The following is a 19725-nucleotide window of genomic DNA, read 5'->3' on the forward strand; positions in this document are numbered from 1 at the left end:
GGCTTTATACAACTATTTTCCTCCTGCTCACATATTGGTATGCACCCATTCCCATTCTCCTAACCATGTGGAACACATACTCTTCTGCCACATGTTAGATTTCAAACTTTATATTATTTAAATACCATGATACTGTATGTTATTAATCAAAATCTCAGTATTTTCGAGCTGTTTGTTAAACAATTTTCTAGCATCAAAACCTTACAAAATCACAATCTGAAGCACTCAGTTGCCTTGAAGATCTCTTCAGAGAACACTTCAAAGAGGAAGTTTTTGAAGAGGTCACTTAACTATATTCAACTCTATAAATATAAAGAAAGATTTTTTGTTTTAAAAATTGGAGAAAAAAATGTTATGTAATTGTTTTAAATGGCTGGACTATTTAAAAAGTCATGTTAAAATAGTTACGTTCCATGATGAGACTTGTCTTACAACTTTTGGCATGCATAAGCTATAAAGCATGCCTATTATTAATTTCAGGAATAGTTTTAGGTACCTACACTGAATTAAACTGTCACAGTTGATGTAATTATTAAGCAAGATTATAGACCATGCTCAGAAGTTGAAACAGTGCCCATTTCAAAAGTCCGCTCAGTAGTTATGAGCCAAGAGAAACCTACCATGGCTGGTCACACTCCTGGAGGGAATGTGCTCTTTCTGTTTAAAGCTTGTCTTCTCAATCCTAGTTACAGCAGAGTGGTGTGAATGCACGAGATTTTTGCTGTTAATAAATTTACTGCATCTCATTAATACGTGTTACATGCACTTACAACCAATATGGAGCATAAAAGAGGAGCATGAAGTACTTTTGATTTCAAAACTTCCAATTTGTTGCCTGTATAAAATGATGTCACGTTGAGTAACCTCACTTCAGCAAAGCAAATCTAATGGACAGTGTGTGGGTGAACATTCTTAACATTATCAGTCAAACTGCAGGCATCTGTAGTACCACTTTCACCTTTTCATGTCAAAGCATGTGTGATCAAAATGTGTTAGTTAAACCTGACACAGCCATGTTGCTAAACCAGAAACTCCAGCAGACAGATTAATAATGGACTTGTTGCATTCTTAAAGCTGGAAATTCTTAAAAGTGGAAATACATCCAAGTGTGTGTATTTTTAAATTCACTGAAATATGGGGGGAAATAATTTACTTACAGAAATATTTTCAGCTACATACTGGAAAAAAACTTATCTGAACTTCACCCTATCTTTTCAGAATTTTAAACAGAGCAACAGGATTTGTGATACTGTTTTCAACACTGCTTTAGGTTCATCCAAATGTTTTATACCTTCACAAATAAACAGAAGATTTGATGTTGTGGCAATAGTCTCATTGAAGCCTTATGACCAGATAACCACTTTGTTTTGCAGTGTCATTTACACTTGTACAAATGTGGAATGTCCTCTCTGGAATTAAACTACTCTTGTGAATGTAAATTTACATAAAAGAGTATGGAAATTAAAGCACACTGTTTAGCAACACTGCTTTAAGATTTTTCAGTATGATTTTTAGCTAGTACAAAGACAATATGGGCACAAACATATACGCACATCTGGATGTACAGTTACACACCTTCTCTAGAAAAGTAGCATGCCCTATGGGCTGGCTAGCTGCTACTCATTCTGATCCAGGTAATTAACACACAAATAACATATAGCAATATTTTCTTCTCCTCTGAGAAATTTTATATAACATTCAAATATTTCATGAAACCTTCTCTAATTCTGCTGTAAATGCTTAAAAAATTCAAACAACTAAAATATGGTCCTAGGTGATTATAAAATGAAACACCTGATTATAAAATAAACTTTGCAAAAATAAATAGTTGTGTCTCTGTTTCCAGAAACAAGATGGTATTAGCAGACAAATTATTAAATATAATAATCTGGACATGTTTGCCACATTCAAGTGTGTGGAGGGGCTGGAAAAGCAATTATTTCTTAGTCATGCAAATTAATTGAATCCAAAATAAAATTGCCAGTGTTGCTGGGGCAGCATCAATGTTTAAAAGATTCCTTTTCTTTCACTTTTTCCAATTCTGATTGAAATAAATTGTTTGATAGAGATAAATCACTTTCACCTACAGCATCTACATTAAGAATTTAGTAAAATCTGTGCTACAGAATTGGAGAGAAATACTGGCCTCCTAAAGGATTTTTACCTCCTTCCTCCCTCCTTTCCCTTCTCATGTTTTTTGGTTTTGTTACAAGTATGTCTTGTGGTGCTTGGTACACTATGGCTGCATTAAAGGAGAATCTTTACAATTCTCTCTGAGATAGCTTCTCAGGGGTGGGTCACATTCTGCTGACAGGTATCATGTGCCTTTCTCCTAGCAAATGATCAGTTTGGAATCTCATCTTAACTGATATTTGCTCTTTGGGGATGGATGAAAAACCACGATGTGTTCCATAAAGCTTAAATTTGCCTTATCAAACAAAACATCTGCTAGTTGTGTGAGTGACTTGTGACAGCAGGAGACATCAACACTGGCCTCCCCAACAGAAGACAGTGCTATTAATGGAAGCTATTATGGAAGAATTCTGGCAAGAATTTTTTTTTTTCTAAACAGCTAAAAAAATTTAAAGAAAAAAATATGTTGTTATGGTAACAGCTATTTGAAAAATATTGTAACAATAGGCAATTTAATATCAAACTACCAAGCTGTTAGTTTGACTATCTGGTTTTATTTTTAAGCAATTTGTTTACAGAGATCCCCTCCCTCTCCATTATGCAGTAGCAAGTGTGAGTGTGCAGAAAGTCACACTTGCAAGGAAAGGTACCATGTGCAAATAATTAGCATTTGTAAATTTTCAGTCTTGGAGCTACAAAATTCCAGATATATGGCCTCAATCCGTCCCTCACATGGCAATAAACCACATTTTGTAGCATCTCCAATACGTACTTTGGCAAAAAGAGGGGTTCTTGTGCTCCTGTTGCTTCATGGAATGTGGCTAGTCAATCTGTGGGTACCACAGCTACTCCCTGGAAAAACGCAGTGCTGCATCTCTGTGTTCTAGAAATCAGCATTCCCCCACTATTGGGAAAAGAGGGCTTCAAAACAGTCTGTGGAGTTAAAGCATTACACAACCTACCTTTCCAAAGCCTGCAATTGTATTTTACACTTCACACCTTTTTAGAAAATCTCCTCTGAACAAGCACAACTTTCTATGTGCACTAACTTCAACATCTGACTTTAAATAGGAGTGTGTAATTCTCACTCAGATAAAGTCTCTTTTGAAGTTAGTGCACAACAGCTTAGGTACTGGCTGAAAGGTCTGGCTACTTGATTTCACATCCTAATGTATGTACAGTGATAATAGGAAAGAGCTGGAGGACACTGCCTGGTCTTCCTCCTAGAGCTGTGCTTTCAGCCAGAATGTTTGCCAAAAAACAGACAAACAGGACACCTTGACACACTTTTCTACATGTCTCAGGTGAACAAACCTTGGAGCTTTGCTAAATTTCCTCCAAAATACATAATGAAGGATCAAGTTACAATGTGTTAAGTATTGCATGGGAATTGTGACCATCTTATTTCTTAATTATGGAGATGAGATTTTAGACATGTGAAACTTGCATTTTGTTTCCCTGCTTTCAATCTCCCTGAGGTGTATAATGGTCTGTCCCTACAGAGAATCACATTTCAATTAGAGTAACTAGCATGTTTTAGCTAAAAAAATTACAATTAGAGGGGTGTGATGATAGAGATTTTGGCTTCTGTTTGTTTTGGTTTAACCAGGAATTTTGGAGTCATGTTGTTGTCTAAATAGACAAATATTTTTATTGTCAATATAAAAATTTAGTTATGTTCATGTGCAGTGAAAACCATGAGAAATATTAGATAACAAAAATTCACTACAGCTTCATTTGCATCACTTTGCAAAAGACAAAGTGAGTTATTTGTTCTCAGTGACAATCCAAATTCAGAAACAATGTGCTCTACAGGTCCAATTGACACTCATCTGCATGTATGGGAATGCATTTGGAAACTGAGTGCAAGTGGTGCTATTTTCTAACCTCCCCCTCAAAATCCCCTGAGCATTTCAGACATTCCACTCAGAATGATTTTTTAATGTGGGACCTACTTACCACATTTGTTTTACATTACAAAATGCTGTATAGGTTGTTTACATATGGAAAAGTCAGTGGGGAGAAATTTCTGTAACTGTTCAGAAAGAAAGATTGCAACGTTATTGTAACAAGGACAATTATGGACAGACACAGGTAATAGCTGTTTAGAAAATGTTAGGAGCGTTATGGTGGATAATAGACACTTTTCTTAGCATTGCCTTTGCCCAAGTTCAATTTTCCATTGGTAGTGTCCATTTAGATTGCTCAAGATAGCTGTAGTCTTCTCATTCACATTAAGGCAACAAAAAGTTGACTGCTGAGTTGTCCCAGGTGGAATTCATCTGTACAAAGGGAGGGAATGAGGGAATACCTAAAATGTCAGATATGTCCAGCATCCAGTGCTGCAGCAAATTATCACCTCTACTAGGTCACAAAGGTCAAAATAATTTCCAGCTCTATTTTCAAAAGCCATTTTCATTTACTCTGTCCTTTACAAATGGTAAATTTAATGAGAACTTCAGGAATAATTCAAACTAAAATTAAGAAAAAATACCTTGATATATACATGTTCAATTCAAATATATTTTAGTAAGCAACAACGTGGCCACTATTAAACTAGTTCTCAAATACTATTGAAATAATAAGTATGCTCGCAAAGGAAACCTGCTTTCTTTTAAAGTGACTGCATGCATTATTCCAGCTTCTTCTGATAATAGCACATTTAATACTGAGGCTAAGATGCAATCAATCTTTTTTGTTGGAAGAAGGTGTTATATTGTACCCGTATGCTTACACTCACCTAGGAGTTCCAATCCACTAAATTAATCCAGCCTGAAGTTCAGGAGGGTTGCTGCTGGCTTGGCCTCCACTGTGTTCTTCTTGCTGGCTTTGCAGAGCAGTGGGGAGCAAATCAGGTGAGAGGGAGCAGGGGAAAGGAAGAGCTCTGTCTCTAAACAGACACTGAATTAGACTGGAGTGAATAGCTGATGTCCTTTGTAATTATACACACATTGAACCCTTTATAGTTGACTTAAGTTACTTCAAACTGCATTGGTCTGGCCTTCCATACTGATTAAAAGCAGCATCTATTTACCTTAACAATAAATGTGGAGATTAGTAAAAATTCACTTGATCACAATAAGAAGACAGATAATTAAAGGGCAATGCAAGCCAGATTGGAATGTAAGGGCCTGAAACAGCATATTAGGAAGCATAGGCTGCTTTTGTATATGTGTAGTTAAGGATTGCAGAAATCCCTTCTAGTAGATTGCTTTTGTGGCAAAACTTAAAGTAGAGGAAGGCCGGAACATGTCCTGAGGAGATTGGCCCAGCAACTCTCCTGGGCAAAGTGACAAATACAAAGATTTGGAAAAGGAAAAATACTTTAAAGCACAATGTGAGTGAATGGACAATCTTTACAAAATCTTTGAAAGAGGCCTCCAGATCTTTTAGTCTTCTTTGATGTCTCCTCCATGATAAGGAGAAAGCCTAATGTAAGCAGGACACACTGCTGATTCTATGGGTAAAGCTGTGGATAGTGTAAGGTCTACAAGAAAGGGAAGAAGTGGGTTTAGTTCATGACACACTCAACAGAAATGCTCTTCTCACAACATAAATGCTCTTCTCGATGTGGGATCTCCTCTGGGGAAGGGGCAGGACTGCTCTTATTCCTATTGCAAATCTCATTTGCTTTTACAAGGCAGACATTGTGTTTCACTAATCCCTTGCTAGCAAGAAAGAAAGAAGCTGATAACTAAATAAATGAGTAGTGTCAATCCCATATGGACAGCTTGGAAAATCAGGAATGGTTGTATCCATGTTTTGTAGCAAAAGGGTGGTATCTCTTGATAGAACTTGACACTCATTCCTTGTCTCTTTTCTTTGTAGCAATACTGAGGAGCTCTGTGCTTACCTCCTTGCAGAAAATTATGGGATAAAACAGTGACTTTTGACAAGCATTGCAGCAATTTCCAGAGAGCAGATTGTTGCTGAAACACAAATAATAACTGGAATCTTAATAACATTCTCTCTCGTATGATATTCCAAAATAAATTTCCAGCTGAATCAAGACTTACAGATGTTCTGGCATTTTTTTTCCTAACAAACATTGTCACCAGTTACACCGGTCCCATTAAAGTCACATTTTAAATAATGGCTTAGTTAGTTCACATGTTCACATGTGTGGGGTTTTGTTTCTCAGCAGTTTTAATCTGAGGCATATCAGAACCGTTTAACACCAAGCCAAAGATTCATTTCATCACTTGGTATGTACAGAGAGAAGACTAATTTTGGAGTGCTAAGTATCAAGGTAAATAAGGTTAGCAAAAAGGTAAGAAAAATGCAAGAAACAGAGGGCATCACTTCAATGAATGGTAAATCATGGTCCTGTTCCTTCTGAACTTAATCTCTGTCTACCTAATAAATAGGTAGCAAGTGCAAAGTCACCAGTCTCTCCCAACCCTTCACTTTGGGGTTGGCAGGAGCTAGGAGGAATTTTCCAGGTGTGAGAGGTTCCCTGGCTCTTGTGAAAGGAAGCAAATAAAGACAGACCCAAGGCCTACAGGATAGAAGCTCTGGCTTTAATAGCAGCTGATATTTTGTAGTTTCTTAGCTGTAGAATGGTTAGAATAATCACCCATGGTGGCAAAGTCTGCACCTACTCCTGTCCCTCCATCAGCTGGCACATCCCAGCCTGCTTTCCACTCCTTAGCTGTCTTGGAGCTTCCAGGAATCGTGGTTGTGCGTCCAGAGTGTCATTAAAAGGCTACAATAATCTAACCAAACACTTCGCTGAACACATGTGTAAGCCACTGCTTTCCTCCTTGTGTTGCATCTGCACAGCAGATTAGTGTCCTCTTTAGGAAGCAGTCAGGGATCTCTTTGTTTCCTTCTTTCAGGTACAAGGTGAATTAATCCATTTGGAAACCAGCAAATCCACCCCTCCCTTTCCCCTCAACAAACTCGAATTCTTCCAGTCTACATCTCTTGACAATAAAGAGACAAAGCTCGAATGCCCTACATGACGAAGAACTGAGTCTGTTTCTTTGCATTTAAGTTTTGCTAAATAAATTGCTTTTGTTGTTTAAAGCTGTGATGAATGGAGACAGAGGGCCAGGTTGGTCGCTGGAACAGTACAATGGATGTAAGAAGGTTTTTTTTTCTTTGCCATATAAATCATTCACATTGTTTAAGGTACATTGATCAATCTAATGGCTTGTAATAGGCTCCTAATTGCCACTAGGAAAGTATTGCAAGCTTGCATCTGAACGTGAAATGGTTCATGATCTGAGCTGAAATTCACCTTAAGCCTGAGTTCCAGTAATTACAGAACACAGAAAGAGCATAATGAATGGCTCCCCTTCTTTTCTTGCCCTAATCCCAGGACAGGGTGAGGGGGAAGAAGAGAACATAGGAATGGGGGTCTGGCATATTTTCCTCTACCAAAATAGCAATTCATTAAATGGCAAAAGCTGCAGGAGGATTTATTGGTCATTGTGGACCGAAGAGAACTTTGTAATGTCAATCATCCTGCCAATTACGCTGCCACATATCTCTATCTCTAGATAGACAGCTTGCTTAATCACAGTCAACATTCTGAGTCACGCCTGGCTAAAAACGTGGTATAAAAAGCTAGGAGGGCAGGGAAGCGGGATGCCAGGAGCAATGTGGGGACAGGACTCCTCCGTGGCGATGCTGCTCCGGTTCTGCCGCTTCCCGTGGCCGAGCGGCGCCGGCGGGGGAGCCGCGGGGCGGAGGAGCCGGGCGGGCCGGGGCGGGCCGGGCGCTGCCCGGGACCGCCGAGCTCGCCGTCCCGGCCGCCGCTGCCCGGCTCACCGCGCACCTCATCACCGAGTCAGCAGAGCTGCTTTAATGCACTTGTGCGGAAAGGCGGTTTTACGCTCTATAAACGTTGGGTCCAAGCGTTTACTAATTAAAGTTTTCCTATTTAGAAACACCTGCGTTTTAAGAAAGCTTTCTGGACGCCAGCACTGGCTGAATTTCCAACCTGCTGCAGTCTGAGCTTGTCATGCCTAACCCATACCACCGTAACAGCACAGGAAAGCGTGTGAACCAAGAGGTAAAATCCTCGTACAACGCTTCTCGCACAGTGTTCCTCAGACTTTCATACCAAGGCAGAAAACAAATCTATGATGCTGTTGAATAATCTCCCAATAATTGTAGTAATTAAAATCATCATCCAGTCTGCAGTCACCTTCCTTCCTTTGACACTAGTCTTCCCTTGAATTGTTAACGTGTCTCCGGCTGAGATAAACAGAACAAGGGAGCTTTAAAATTCACAGTCCAAATAAATTTAGCGGAAGATAATTAATTCCAAAGACACGCTTTTGACTGCGTTCAGTAAACGACAGGATTTCTGAAACTATTGTGCAGATTTTTAAACACGGGGTAATATGGGTCTCCCTGCTACTCCTAAACAGCGTCACCTTAAAGATCGAGAAAATATGAAAGCCCAGCCTGATGCTCCACCTCGGGGCTCAGTGTGCTGGGGGCAGGAGGAGAGGGGAGTGCACCATGTAACAAACATCATATGAAAGATCAAGCAGAAATTGTGGGAGAGCACCATAATTTTCATTTAATTTCCATTATCTATTTGATCCCAGTACTCATTCCTTTTTTATTAACTATAAAAGATTTCCTTCTAATCAAAAGCTGCACTTCATCTTTACCTACAAATGAAAAACTTTAAGGTGGAAAGATTTCAGGGGACTCAACAGGCACCGAAGTCTGTATTTTAACACTATCTCTATATATACTTCCCCCTTGTAGTATCCAGTCTTGGGCAGAATAGCAGGGAAGCCTTTTCCTAACTGAAGTTATTAATTTATCACTAGGTACCCCTCTGAGCTGCTCTGATAATGCTGGCTTCTAGATCACGTAAATGAAGAGTGTAATTGAGGGGGGAGGGGGTTTCACAGGGAAGAACTGTTGCTAAAAGAAAAAAAAATAACTGGCAGGACGCAATTATTTATCTCGGCAATGAACAGTTTGCCTGTTTCGTGCCCATGTCCCTTCTGTTTGGCAGAAAATTAGGCTGCTTCTCTTAAACTTGGAAGGGTTTGCCCCCTTCCTATCCGTAACTACCATGGGTAAGACTCCGTGCCCCTCTTAGAATGCAGGGGAAATTTTACAGCAACCTTGCATTTAACTGCTGCTAAATCGATTTATTTGGAAAATATTTGGCAGGTCTTTCCTAGAGCTCTTTTTGAACAGATGAGCCATTTCATCTGATGCTCTTGAATATAAACCCAGGAGCTTCCCAACCATCTGTAATGAAAGAATTGTTTCCCAGCTCTACCTCCTAAAGACAGCAACTTTAGTAGTTGCAAAGATCAAAAGACACTCCTAGAGAGAAGATGGGAAACAATATTGTTCAAAGAAAGTGAACTGTTGCATTTAATTAGGCTATTCTTTATTAGCATTCATATTGAGATTTTTTTTTTTTTTTTTTAGATTTACGTTGATTTAACTGTAATGTATTTATGATGTAAATATATTCTGAGATGAAAACGTCACGGATCAATTGTAAAGGACCCGGATACATAATTTTTAAAAATCAGTTTCAGTTTATATGAGGTTCTCACCCCACTTTCGCTTCTTAGTCAGATTTGTTTATGCAGAATCGACATTTAATAGTGCTAATTGCACTCCAGTTAAATTGCCCTGATTGCAGAAAGGGAAGCAATTTTCGTGCTCTCTGTCTGGGTTTGGAAGAAATTGTTTTATATTCACCTCTTTATAAAGAAGTGGAGATAAGGCACCGAGCCTTTGCACAAATTGCACTTATGGGCTGACTGGCAGCATTCAGGCTCTATAATAGAGCATTATTTGGCCGTTTTGAATAATGTAAAGCATTTGCTGAAAGCTATTCTCCTGAAAATTGCTTTAACTTTTAAAAGGGTGATGATTCACTCCAAACCAGGCCTTTGTTACATTGTCATTATCCCCCCAAATGTTTTAACAGTCAGCTCAACACTTTAGCATAACACATTGATCTTTGTTTAAAAACTCGATTTTTGGAGTATGAAAAAAATCTGTCAGAAAATACTTGACCCCCTAAAGATTTTTGCAGCGTTCCCCCTTCCGCCGCCGTTCGCTCAGCCTTTCTACCGCCTGCCTCATTCCTGCGGGTTTTAGTTACTTTTCCGACTACAAAGGGGCGAGGAGATGGATGTGCGGCAGGCAGAGCCGCCCGCCAGTCTTCAGGCACAGCAGAATCCCTACTTTGCTGTGGGAGCGCAAGCGGGCAGCGGATGCCTTTACTCGCTGATGTAGAGGCAACATTTTTAAACGTCACGCTCTCGATCTGCCTTCCAGTCGTATTTTATTGATGACTTTCCCCAGGATGAGAGGAGAGACCCTCTCCCCCCGCCGCCCCGGGGTTGGCCAGAAGCGCCGCGCTGCCACTTGACGACCACCATGGCAGGCTCCTGGGAAGGGAAGGAGCGGGTTTCCCCGGAGGAAAGGAAGGGGGAAAGAAGGAAGGAGGGAAGGAAGGAGTCACCTGTTGGGCGATGGCTCCCGGGTGCCCCTGTCGGACTCCTCGCCTCACCCGTGAGGGTTATGTCGCTCCCCCCGCCACCGCCTTTCTGCCGCCTCCACCCGCCGAGCGCTACAGCCCCCCTGGGTACAGCCGCCGCTCAGGATCTGCTCCGGGCAGACCTTTCGAGGGAAGGGTTTGCCACGCACTACCCGGACCCCTGCGCCGGCTGCGAGTCAATGTGGAAAGAATTAAGCGCAAAACAGTATTTTTTTCACCTACTGCCCCGGCTCTGTTTAATACCCGGCGACATAAAGGCGAGCGCCCATTGAAAATAGCCTTAGACGTTTAAATGAAAGGTAATCTCCAGGGACATTCATGGCAGTCGTCCTATAGATAGCATAACACAATGTAGAAAAGACCACAATGCCCACCTTATTTAAGCACACGCACAGCATATATATATATATATATATATATATATATATATATATATATATATATATGTATGTATGTATGTGTGCGTGTGTGTGTAAAGAAAAGCGAAATCATAATCTCAAATTCCCGGTTTCTCCATTTTGCTCCTAAGCGATGCCTATTTTGCATCTGCTAGAAGGTTTTACACTGGATGGCTGAGGCGGCACCGAGAAGGAAATACTGACTGAAAAGCAGAGCAAGGGCCCGGCATTGCTGAATGCACTCATCATATTTCTGGTTCAGAATTGTACTCAGCTGCACTGGGAACGGCAAAAAAGGAAGGGGAAAAGCTCCTATTCCCATTCTCACAGAGCCGACCGCGATGATGAAAAGTTGCACGGCTATTGATCCGCGGGCAGAGTACGGGCAAGTTCTAACCAATTACTTAAGAAGCCTCCGATAATTACAAATCAAAGGGAGCAGCTTGCAAGACATTGAGGAGCCGAGGTTTGGACTTACATTTTGCACATGCAGAGAGCAGGTATAGTCTCTGGCGCTCACTGGGGTGCGTGGAGCGTGCACAGTGCAGAGGCCACAGGCAAGAGCTAGGGCAGCTTATTCCAGCAGCGCCCTAGCACTGCTAGGAGGGAGCAAGCTTTCTGCCATTACCAGAACTGCTTCCACGGGAGTATATGAGGCTTGAAAAACGTGCTGCAGGCTGCGACTTTGACTTTCAAAGTGTTTTGCTGGCGATTACTCTGTAAAATAATATCCTCTATCTTAAGCGACAGGATGTCAAATGCCCCTCGTCGCCTCTCCCACCCTGGTGCAAGAGCAAAGAGATGCCTAGCGGCTCCCTGCCTTTGGAATCTTTTGGCACTTTATATAACCACAAAGCCTCCTCAATTCCTTTTGCAACAAAAGTAAGAAATACGTTGTGTACGAAATCACTTCTGGCATTTAGTAAAGAAAACAAAACAAAAAATTAACGTGTTTTCACAGAATGTCATTAGGCGCTGTTAGGTTATTTGTATCCAACACGGACGGCTCCCAAATGGCTTGAAAAGGAGGCAAAGGGCCTGTTGAATAAAAGCGACGCAGGTATGGTTTACGGGCCGCGAGGATCGCAGGTGACTACACCAGCAGCAGCGCATCGGACACCTCCTGCACAGTTTACAGGAGACGGCGGAGCGGCGTCAGGCGTGACACCAGCCCTCCGCCGGCGCTGACCTCGCTCTCGACTCCTGGCCTCTGCGGCTCAGCCCGCTCCCGCGGCGGGCAGGCGGCCGGGGGCGGCGGGAGTCGCGGCCCGGCGGGAGGCGCGGCCGGGGCCGGCGGTAATTGCGGCGCGGCCGCCGCGGGCCGGAGCGGGGAGTTTTCTCCCCGCGCGCTGACTGGCACGCGCCCCGCGCCCCGGCGCCGGCACCTCCGCGCAGCCTGATTGGCTGCCGGGCCGCTCCGGGCCGCTCCGCCCGCGCCCTCATTGGGCGAGCGCCGCCGCCAGCGGTACTTCAAAGCGGGCGCTGCCCGCACTTAGGCAGAGTTTGGCCCCGCCGCGCCGGAGTGTCCTTAGTGCCGCCGGGCAGCGCGGGGCGCTCACCGAGCGCCGTCCCCTCCGCCCCACCGCCCAGCCCACGGACGTGCTATGGCTACGTCTATCCTCGGGGTAAGTCGCACCGCGCGCTTCCTCGCGGCTTCCCCCTGGAAAAACTGTCGCTGCCGCCGCGTTGTGGCTGCCCCTTGCCGAAATCGCGTGGACCCGCGGATGGGAGGTGATCCCGGCCCGCCTCGGGGGATTTCATTGCGGGCTGCCCATTCGGTCGTTCCCAGAGAGTTTAGCCTGAAAACTCGCTGGGCCGGAGCGAAGCTCTGCTGCTTCTGCTTTCTTTTGTCTAGTTCTTGATTTGGTTTGGGATTTTTTTGTTTATTTTTTTAACTCGAACTACGCTCGATTTCCAACGATTTCAGCCGGCCCGGCGTTGCACGAGGCGACAGTTGGAAGGCTCCGAACACTGCTCGCCTTGCTGCCATCTCTTTTTTTTTTCCGTCGCTACTGTACGGTTGCTCGAGGAGACGCCGCATTTTGTTCCCACGGGATTTTTGGTTTAACGGCGGTACGCTCGAGCAGCCCTCTCGGAACACGCGTGTCGCTTGTCCCCGTCGGGACCCGCTTGCGATGTAAATCTCTCGGGCGACGAGATCGGTCCGCGGCGGAAAACGAGTTGTGCCGAGCGTGGCAGGGCTGGAGCCTTTCTCTAAAATAAGAGAAAACTTTTCCCCGGTACCGCTCGTTGCACCGCGGTTCTACCCCCGCTGCCGTGTCCCCGCGGGAGCCTGGCGAGGTGGCAAGGGTTAGGCTGACGGGCCGGCTTTGTCTCTTCCCGCAGGAAGAGCCGAGATTTGGAACGACTCCCCTGGCCATGCTGGCCGCCACCTGCAACAAAATCGGCAACACTAGTCCCCTGACCACCCTGCCCGAGTCTAGCGCCTTCGCCAAAGGGGGCTTCCACCCCTGGAAACGTTCCACCTCCAGCTGCAACCTGGGCTCCAGCCTCTCGGGCTTCACGGTGGCCACGAGTAGGGGTTCCAACGGACTGGCCAGTGGCACGGGCACCGCCAACAGCGCCTTCTGCCTGGCTTCCACCTCGCCCACTTCCTCGGCCTTCAGCAGCGACTACGGCGGCCTCTTCTCCAACTCGGCTGCGGCGGCGGGCGTGTCCCCGCAGGAGCCCGGCGGGCAGTCGGCCTTCATCTCCAAAGTGCACAGCTCGGCGGCCGAGAGCCTCTACCCGCGGGTGGGCATGGCGCACCCCTACGAGTCCTGGTACAAGTCGGGCTTCCACTCCACACTCTCGGCGGGCGAGGTGGCCAACGGAGCGGCCTCCTCCTGGTGGGATGTGCACACCAACCCGGGCTCCTGGCTTGAGGTGCAGAACCCGGCGGGGGGGCTGCAGAGCTCGCTGCACTCGGGCGCCCCCCAGGCCTCGTTGCACTCCCAACTGGGCACCTACAACCCCGACTTCAGCTCCCTCACCCACTCCGCCTTCAGCTCCACCGGCCTGGGCTCCACGGCCGCCTCGCACCTGCTCTCCACCAGCCAGCACCTGCTCACTCAGGAGGGCTTCAAGCCCGTGCTGCCCTCCTACACGGACTCTAGCGCGGCGGTGGCGGCGGCCAGCGCCATGATCTCGGGCGCCGCCGCCGCGGCCGCCGGGGGCGGCTCGGCCCGCTCCGCCCGCCGCTACTCGGGGCGCGCCACCTGCGACTGCCCCAACTGCCAGGAGGCCGAGCGGCTGGGGCCGGCGGGGGCCAGCCTGCGGCGCAAGGGGCTGCACAGCTGCCACATCCCCGGCTGCGGCAAGGTCTACGGCAAGACCTCGCACCTGAAGGCGCACCTGCGCTGGCACACGGGCGAGCGGCCCTTCGTCTGCAACTGGCTCTTCTGCGGGAAGCGCTTCACCCGCTCCGACGAGCTGCAGCGGCACCTGCGGACTCACACGGGCGAGAAGCGCTTCGCCTGTCCCGTCTGCAACAAGCGCTTCATGCGCAGCGACCACCTGAGCAAACACATCAAAACGCACAACGGGGGCGGCGGGGGCAAAAAGGGCAGCGATAGCGACACGGACGCCAGCAACCTGGAAACGCCGCGCTCCGAGTCCCCCGACCTCATCCTGCACGAGGGGGTGGGCGCCGCCACCCGCGGACCGGGCAAGGAACCTACCGCGGGGCCCGGCGACTCCTAGGGGCAGCGCCGCCGGAGCCGCTCGGACTGTGCCCCGCGCCGGCCGGAGGGACGCGAGCCGCCCCGCCGCCGACGGCGCCCGGGCCGCAGCGGGGGCGGGCCGGTGCACGGCGGGCCCGGAGAGGCGCGGCCCCCGTCCCGCCCGGCCAGTAGGTACCGAGTGACACTTTCTTCCGTTTCCCTTTTCTCTTTCTCTTGGAAGGCAAGCATCCTAAGAGAGGCTTAAGGTGAGAAATGCAGCTGCAACTCTGAGACGGTCCCTCTGTATCTCATAAACATCTGTATAAATAGGGTTCAAAAAAGAAGAAAATCAGGAAAAAAAAAAAAAAAAGAAAACCAGATCGTGTTCCCTTATTTTTCTTGTAAATGTTGATCTGATAGGGGGGTTGGGGATTTTTTTTTTTAATTGGTGAATTCCTGAAATTCAGGGAGGTTTTGGGGTTTTGATTTTTTTTTAATTATAAATTTCTGATGCACTTTGTGGAAGTCAGTATATATGTAAAAGATATTTAAAATGTTGAGTTAACACATCACTCAAATACACGTAAGTTAAGGTCTCTTAAAGAAATTAAATGCGTTTATCTGTATGGAAAAAAATCTTGACATATTTTCATTTTGGTATTATTAAAGGACTCTGAACAATATACTCACGGGTTTGTTCTTCTTCGTGTCCCCTCCTTCCCCCCACCCAGTCCTCGCAGGGGTCACTTTTTGAGTAGGAGCCCTCGCACCCCTTTCCATCGTCTTTACAGTCACTGTGATTAAAAATGCAGTCAGCAATGATATAGCTGGGAGGGGATGGGACTGGCCCCTGAGCCTGGCACACTGAACCACTCTGCTCGCTCTTTTCAAACCGCCTTTACTTTGATTTACTTAAAAAAACCCAAAAAACCAAAACCAAAAAAACCAACAAATTTTAACCGAGTCTGACTCCTGCTACAGCCAGACACCATGCTGAGACCTAAGTGGCTTTGGTGAAACCGTCCCCAAAATCGAGTGAAGGCAAACTGCGCTGAGGAACTATTTATTTAATTTTAAAAGCCTTCAGCGCCACAAGGCTGCCTAGGCTGGGAGGTGATCTCGGGGGAATAAATCGCTAGAGTCAATACTCCGGAAAAGACATTTCATGCCTAAATGAAAATCTTGTTAAATGTTATTAATTTTGACTTAGAGCACACAGCAGCCCCCTGTGCCTTGTATTCCCTTATTAGGGATTCATGTCTTATCAAATATCTAATTAATCTCCTAGACATCATTTGTTCTGGCCAACTTTATCTCAGCTGGTCCACGGGGAAAACTCCGAATATTCTCGGTGACAAAGCTCCCTTGAAGATCCTTTTAATTGTCCAAATTAACTGCACCAAATTTGCATGTCAAACGGTAAAGGGCAACCTAAGATAAAATGTAAACGTTTTAAAAGCCCCAAACTAAGCACTTGATTTGATAACTAGGCTTTTTAATGTTATGGAAGACAACTGCTCCTTTCCTTTTCAAAGACAGTTGATCTATGCAAATAGTGAATTGGAAATGCTTATGTCCCCATGCAGTCAAATGGTCCTTGCATGTTATTTGAATATCAGTGGCTTTGCTATTGAAAAGGTTCAAGGATGCTCTCTGACTTCTTTGTGATTACTCAGTGCAGCGTCTTATTCTGAAGAAAAAAAACTCAGGAATAATTAAAGGCTGGGCTAAGGCCTGGGAACACATTTGGGACAGGAATCTCATTTAGACAGGCTCTTTCAAAATAAGGCACAGTTAAATTGACCAGAAGGCAATTATTGAAATGAAAATTATTTTCACTCCCTTTGTCTCCTGACCACCAACCTAACAGCCACAGTATTTTTTTTAAAGGCAAATTGTTAAATGAGATAATTGTGTTATTAAAAAAAAAAAAAAAAAAAAAAAGAGGGTGAGGAAAAAAAGTTAATTTACTCTGGCCGGTACAGATTGGATGAATACAAATATTTTAATCCTCCATAAAACAGGGAATGCAAATAGCATCGGGAAACGGATTCTGCTGTCGGCCACCAACTGGAATAAAGACGTTGCGTTAAAGAAAATACATCTGCCGTGAATACTAATAACCGCGTCCCACCTCCTCCGCGCCACTGTTGCACAAAAGCGGCCGGGCAGCGCCGACACCGCCTGTGCCCTGGGGCGGCGGCGGGAGCCCGGCGGGCCGTTCCGCGGGCCGGGGGAAGAGAGCCTCCCGGGAGAGGCACCTCGCATCACAGCTGCCCACAGCACCTTCCCCGAGAAGCGCTCCGGAATTTTCCTGGCCAAAAGCAGCCCGGCAAGGTGTCCTTCCTCCCGCCCCCAGCGGATGCCGGCAGGTTTCCCGGCGGGCAGGGGAGGGGAGCGGGGGACGCGCTCGGGCGGCGGTAACACACAGAACGGGCCGGGCGGCGGGACCGGCTCTCCTCCCTGCCGGGCGGCCCGGGGGCTGCGCAGGAATGCACCCGCGCGGGGTGCTGGGCAGAAGTCAGCTTTGTTTTCGATTTATAATAAAACACATCAAAGGACACCATGCAGGTCCAGTTTCTGCCAGGCCGGGGTTACAATTCTCAGCTCAGTGATCAAGGACCTTTTTGCATTGCCTTTGCCCCTTCGGGTCAGAAAACGTCCATCACTTACAGACTCCCCAGAATCGACGAAGGGAGCAGCTCTGGGCCGCAGAGCCGGTTCGTTTAACCAAGAAAATAGAAAGCGTGTCACCTTTTAAAAAAATAAATGACACCATTCTTTCGTAAATGTTGGAGATAATTATATGGTCTAGGGAACTTCTACACACACACAGAAAAACCCAAAAAAACCCCCCCAAAAAAAAAAAAAACCTAAAAAAAACCACCAAAAAAAACCCCAAACCACACAAAAAAAAAACCAAACAAACAAAAAAAAAAACCCAAAAAAAACACCTGAAGAACAAACGGTGTGAGAACCGAAAAATAAATCTGATTTCGGTCTTTGAATCCGTAGTTCTTCAGTAAGAGGACGCCAACCCGAGAGCGGGAGAGCACCGGGAATAAGAAGGATGCCCTCTGGGGCGCCGGCAGAAAGGCAAGAACAGGGGAAGCAGGGCTCCCTGCCGCCTTGGCCCCGCTCGCCCCGGGCTCACCCCTGAGCTCAGCCTAGCTCCCATTTACAATCCTGGCCAAGCTATTGCTGCCCATTTCCACACCTTGCGGACAGCAACTTCAACCCTGCTCCGAGAGCCCGTTAAAACACGGCAAACAACCAGCCAGCGACGGCAACCACCACAGACGGGAGAAGGTAAAATGTCAGGAAAAATTATCTACTAAATGACATTCGATCGCTAGGTCCCCCGTTCGCAGGAAACGTCTCCCTTGCCCCCCGCGGCGAGTTACAGACCCAACGGCTCGTTTTACACTTAAAAGGTAACATTAATGTTTTTGTTCTAATGAGATTATATATAAACACCCGATCTCGTGCCTGGACAGCCTCTTAATTGCGTCTTTTAATTCAAATGGAAACTTTATCTGCGGGAGCTGTAATTTATTTGCAACCATTATCTGTTCGCCAGGATCCTCTGCCACCCTTCCAAAACGCAGATGAAGGGAAGCTAACAGACAGCCCGCCCCTTTGAGTAATTGCTGCGCTAAGTGTTTATTTTAAGTGAGAATAATTTAGCTACAAATTTCCTCAAGGAATAACACCCTCCGCACACGACAAAAAGCAGAGCACAACAAGCCCGGGCGCGCACCCCGGGACGCTCGCGGCGCTGCCCCGGGCGGGCTGCAGGGCGGCTGCCGGGCGCCACCTAGCGGCGCCGCCGCGGGCCGGGGGCGCGGCCGGGGCGGCCGCGGGGCCGGCGGCGGGAGCGGGGCGGGCAGCGGCGAGGGGCCGGCGGCGGGAGCGGGGCGGGCAGCGGCGAGGGGCCGGCAGCGGGAGCGGGGCCCGCGGCGGCTGGGGCGGGAGCGGGCGGGCTAGCCTGAACTTCTATGGGAGACGGCGGGGCGGGACCGGCCCGCCGCGACCGCGCGTACACCCGGCCCGGGGCAGCCGGCCCGGCCTCGCCGCTCCTCGGGCCGCCAACCGGAGGGGAGGCCGGGCCCTGGGCGGTGACCGCTCCGCAATCTCCGCGCGGCCCCGCAGCTGCGGCCAGGCGCGGCCCCCGCCGGCCGGCCCCGGGCGCGGCGCTGCCGCCGCCGCCGCCTCGGCGCCGCTGTTGTTCCACAAACGAGCGGCAGCGCTGCTCCCGAGATGGGCTAATTGGTACCTGGCTGGCAGGGCGCGGGGTCCCTGTCCGCTCCCCGGCACAAAGTAGGCTGCTAGAAAATTTGAAATTGCCTTTCAGCCTAAAGCTGCCTCACCTGAATGTCATAATTACAGTAATTATGTACATCCAAATTACATGCTAATTAAATTAGAATCAAATCGTTCTAAATCGAAATCAAATGAGGTAGCGAGAATTAATCAATGACAACATAAATAGAGAGCTTCCTTCAGGGATATTTATTGTACCGATCCGAGCAGGAGCCCCATCTGGGAGTAACCCGTCTATTTACTTTCGGAATAGCAATAACTTATTGCTCGGCGTTAGTTCTAAGCCATGGGTTCGGTGGGGTGGCACAGCCGAAAAGCAGCCGAAGACCCCTCGCCCGAAGGTCCCCGCCGCCAGCCCCGGCGGGGCCGGGACCCGGCTCGCCCCGTCCCGACGCAGCCCCGGGCCGCCGGGCCAAGCAGCAGCCGAGCGCCCGGCAGAGCCGCCCGCCCGCCCCAGGAGCGCCGCCGGGCCCCGCTCCCCGCCGGGGAGTCCCTGCCACTGTCCTGCCCTCCGCGCCGGCTGAGGGAACCACCTCCCGGCCGCGGCCCCCGCCGCCCAGCCCCGCACAAGGCTAACCCCATTCCGCGGCGTTTACGAAAATAAATAAATAAAGCGAATAGCGATACCGCTAGAGCCGCTCTTACCTCCGTCCGCGGAGCGACAGCACCTCCTGCCGGGCCCCGCCGGCTCTGCCGAGCGCCGCGCTCG

General features: G+C 47.5%; 2 protein-coding genes across 2 annotated transcripts in view; one reads left to right on the forward strand and one right to left on the reverse strand.

Annotated features, from left to right (window-relative positions):
• OLA1 (Obg like ATPase 1) overlaps nt 1–19680 on the reverse strand; it is a 128257-nt gene extending 108577 nt beyond the window's left edge. Inside the window, exon 1 of the mRNA XM_021552476.2 lies at nt 19662–19680. The gene's annotated coding sequence lies outside the window, so the exon portion shown is untranslated. The remainder of the gene's footprint in view (nt 1–19661) is intronic.
• On the forward strand, nt 12538–14739 carry SP9 (Sp9 transcription factor). Its single transcript, XM_021552474.2, has 2 exons — nt 12538–12656; nt 13378–14739. The coding sequence occupies exons 1-2, from the start codon at nt 12636–12638 to the stop codon at nt 14731–14733; spliced, it is 1377 nt and encodes a 458-aa protein (XP_021408149.1). The 5' UTR covers nt 12538–12635; the 3' UTR covers nt 14734–14739.
• Nucleotides 19681–19725: the final 45 nt, after the last annotated feature.

Source organism: Lonchura striata, chromosome 8, assembly GCF_046129695.1.
Source record: "Lonchura striata isolate bLonStr1 chromosome 8, bLonStr1.mat, whole genome shotgun sequence".
NCBI classification, from domain to species: domain Eukaryota; kingdom Metazoa; phylum Chordata; class Aves; order Passeriformes; family Estrildidae; genus Lonchura; species Lonchura striata.